Source organism: Vollenhovia emeryi, unplaced genomic scaffold, assembly GCF_000949405.1.
Source record: "Vollenhovia emeryi isolate VEMERY1.0 unplaced genomic scaffold, V.emery_V1.0 DF943532.1, whole genome shotgun sequence".
NCBI lineage: Eukaryota > Metazoa > Arthropoda > Insecta > Hymenoptera > Formicidae > Vollenhovia > Vollenhovia emeryi.
In genome coordinates this window covers 1-2,991 of record NW_011962834.1, presented here as the reverse complement: position 1 = coordinate 2,991, position 2,991 = coordinate 1, and the positions used below count along the sequence as shown (strand labels likewise).

General features: G+C 57.5%; 1 protein-coding gene across 1 annotated transcript; it reads right to left on the bottom strand.

Moving 5' to 3' along the window:
* Positions 1-201: 201 nt before the first annotated feature.
* Positions 202-634, bottom strand: LOC105565486 (LIM domain-binding protein 3-like; the record flags this gene model as incomplete). Its single annotated transcript, XM_012018736.1, has 1 exon — positions 202-634. A coding segment is annotated over exon 1 (433 nt), but the record flags the coding sequence as incomplete, so codon positions are not given.
* Between the last annotated feature and the right edge of the window lie 2,357 nt (positions 635-2,991).

Genomic DNA, 2,991 nt, shown 5'->3' with positions numbered 1-2,991 from the left:
CCCCCTGGCAGATCCCGACATCGTAACAAACACTATACTTTATTTAGCCAACAATTCTGCCCTAGATTCGTTCGCGGAGCCGTATTTCGCCGTTTCGTAGGCGTTTGACGACGACGGTGCGCCCGGCGACGTGATGACGGTAACGCTGCCCCGGCCGGATGCGTTGCCATGGTACGCCGTCGAGGAGTCCGTCGAATTCACCTCCGTTGGCGCTGGTGAAGTACCCGTAACCTGGAGGCGGGCCTGACGTTGGGGTCGCCCCGGGCGCTGGATCCGGCGTCGCTGCGGGTGTTGGCGGAGGTGTCGGCAATCCCGGCGCCTCGGTTACGGTTGCTGCTGCGGCTGGCTCGGTGGCGGTCACTGGCTCGTCCTCCAGGTCTGACAGTGAACCGAAGAGGTTCTCGAGCTCCGAGGCGAGGGCGGCGGTTGCCTGAGTGGCCGTTTGGTACAGCTGCTCCTGTCTCGAGACGGTCGTTCTCGCTCTTACGACCGCGGGTGCCCGTCCCCGCTGCTCGATGCTTACCGAGGCGCGGGCCGTCCGTGGTCTCGCTTCGGCGGGTGGCACGTATCGGGGAGCCTGCGGCGCCAGTCCCGGTATCGGCGGGTGTCCCGGAGCTCTTCTCTTAGGAGCCATCCTCTCGATCCGTGCGCGTAACTTTCCCATCCTGTTGTTCTCTTTCCGTGTTCGGTGCGAGTGCTCCCTTATATACCCGGCTTTGCGTGTTTTTGTGTGATGCTAGACACCCTTGAGATCCTTTACGTGGGCTGTCCCCACCAGCCGGTTGTTGTGATCTCGTAGTCGGTATATGACCGGTGAGATTGCTCGGTCAACGGTGTACGGTCCGGAATATTTTGGTGCTAGTTTGCCCGCGAAGTGCTCGCCTGCTTTTGACAGCGGATGTTCTCGGCGCATGACTTGATCTCCGGGAGCGGGGCGTCATTCTCGTCGACGGAGGTTGAAGTAATGCTCCTGGCGGTATGTGGCGTCCCTTTGTCGTGCGGTGGCGGTCGCGGCTTCCTCTGGCATCTTATCGAGCTGTTGGACGCGTGTCGCGGTGTTTGTTTCGTCGGTGTCGTCTGTTAACGGTGGTTGGTATTGTGCGTGTAGCGTTCCTGGGGCGGTGAGTTCGCGTCCGTATGTCAGTCTGGCCGGGGTAAATCCGGTGCTCTCCTGCACTGCGGTGTTCATCGCGAAGACCAGTTCCGGGAGTTTCTGGTCCCATCTCCTGTGGTCCCTCTCTATATACTGGGCGATCATTGTTTTTAGTGTTCGGTTCGCCCGTTCCACCGGGTTGCACTGCGGCGAGTACGGTGGTGTCTTTCTGTGCTGTATGCCGGCCCGTTCGAGTAGTCCGCGGAATTCCTTGCTCTCAAACTGTCGCCCGTTGTCTGTGATTATCCTCTTGGGGCAGCCGTGTTGGAGGATGACGTTTTCTCTGACTACCTTGGTTACTGCTGTGGCGGTGGCCTGTCTGAGCGGTTTAACGGTAACCCACTTGGTGAACGTATCCTGTGCCACGAGTATCCATGCATTCCCGTCCATTGAGCGTGGTAGCGGTCCGATCATATCTACTGCTATAAAGTTTGCTGGTTCTGCCACCTGGCTATGGTGCATGAGTCCGGCTGTTTGTTGTTGTTGCACCTTATGGAGTCGGCAGCTCTTGCATTGGCGTACGTACTTTGCCGCTTCCCTCGTCATTCCCGGCCAGTAGTAGTGTTGCATGAGTCGGGCGATCGTTTTGGTGATCCCGAGGTGTCCCGCTGTATCGGCGTCGTGGCATTCTTGTAGCGTCTGTTCCCGTTGGTCTTTGGGTATGCATAATTTCCAGGCGGTCGTGTCGGTGTCCTCGTTATTGGAGTATCTCCCTTGGAAGTATCGGTATAGATAGCTTCCTTGTAATCTGTAGTCTGGGTGTTGCTGCGGTTTTGTTATTACTTTCTGTTTTGTCCGCTCGTACCATGTGCATGTTTCCGTCGGGCTGACGGTGGCCAATTCTGTGGTTGTGCACTCCTCCCCCTCCTCTACAGGTTGGCGTGATAGCGCGTCGGGGACGTGATTCAGTGATCCTCGTCTGTATTCTACCTGGAAGTCATGTTGTTGCAGGGATACGGCCCACCTCGCCAGTCTGCCGGTCGGGTTCTCCAGCGTGCGTAGCCACCGTAGGGAGAAGTGGTCGGTGATGACGCGGAAGTGGTATTCTTCGAGGTACGGTCTCATTTTTTCTATTCCCCAGATTACTGCCAGGCATTCTTTTTCGGTGGCTGAATAATTTTTCTCGGCTGGGCGGAGCGTGCGACTGGCGTAAGCCACGACTCGTTCTTGTCCGTCGATATCCTGTGTCAGGACGGCCCCCAATCCCACGTCGCTGGCGTCGGTCTGTAGGACGAAAGTTTTCGTAAAGTCCGGACATTGGAGTACCGGTGCGGTGGCGAGTTGTGCTCGTACTGTTTGGAACGCCCGTTCCACGGCTATCCCGCACTCCCAGCGAGCCTTCGCCTGTAGCCGGTTATTGAGAGGTGCCATCACGGTGGCGATGTCTGGGATAAATCTCCGGTACCACGAAACCATGCCAAGGAACAGTCTTAGGGCGGGTACTGAGCCTCGGGTGGGTATCTCCAATAGAGCCCTTACCTTCTCCAGATCGGTACGTAGTCCTTCTCGGTCCACCACGTGGCCTAAGTATCGTAGGCTCGTTCTACCAAACTGACACTTTTCTTTGTTAATCCGTAGGTTGGCGTCCAGTAGTCGCTGCAAGACCTCTCGTAAGTTGTGGAGGTGCTCGTCGAATGTCCGGCCTAGCACGACTATGTCGTCGAGATACGCGAACGCTCGGGGCTCCATATCTGGTCCGATGATTCGATCGAGTAGCCGTTGGAAGGTGGCCGGCGCGGCGTGTAGCCCGAAGGGCATTACCTTGAAGCGAAATTGCCCCCGCCCGGGGATTGCGAATGCGGTGAGTGGTCTGCTGTCCACGTGTAATGGTACTTGCC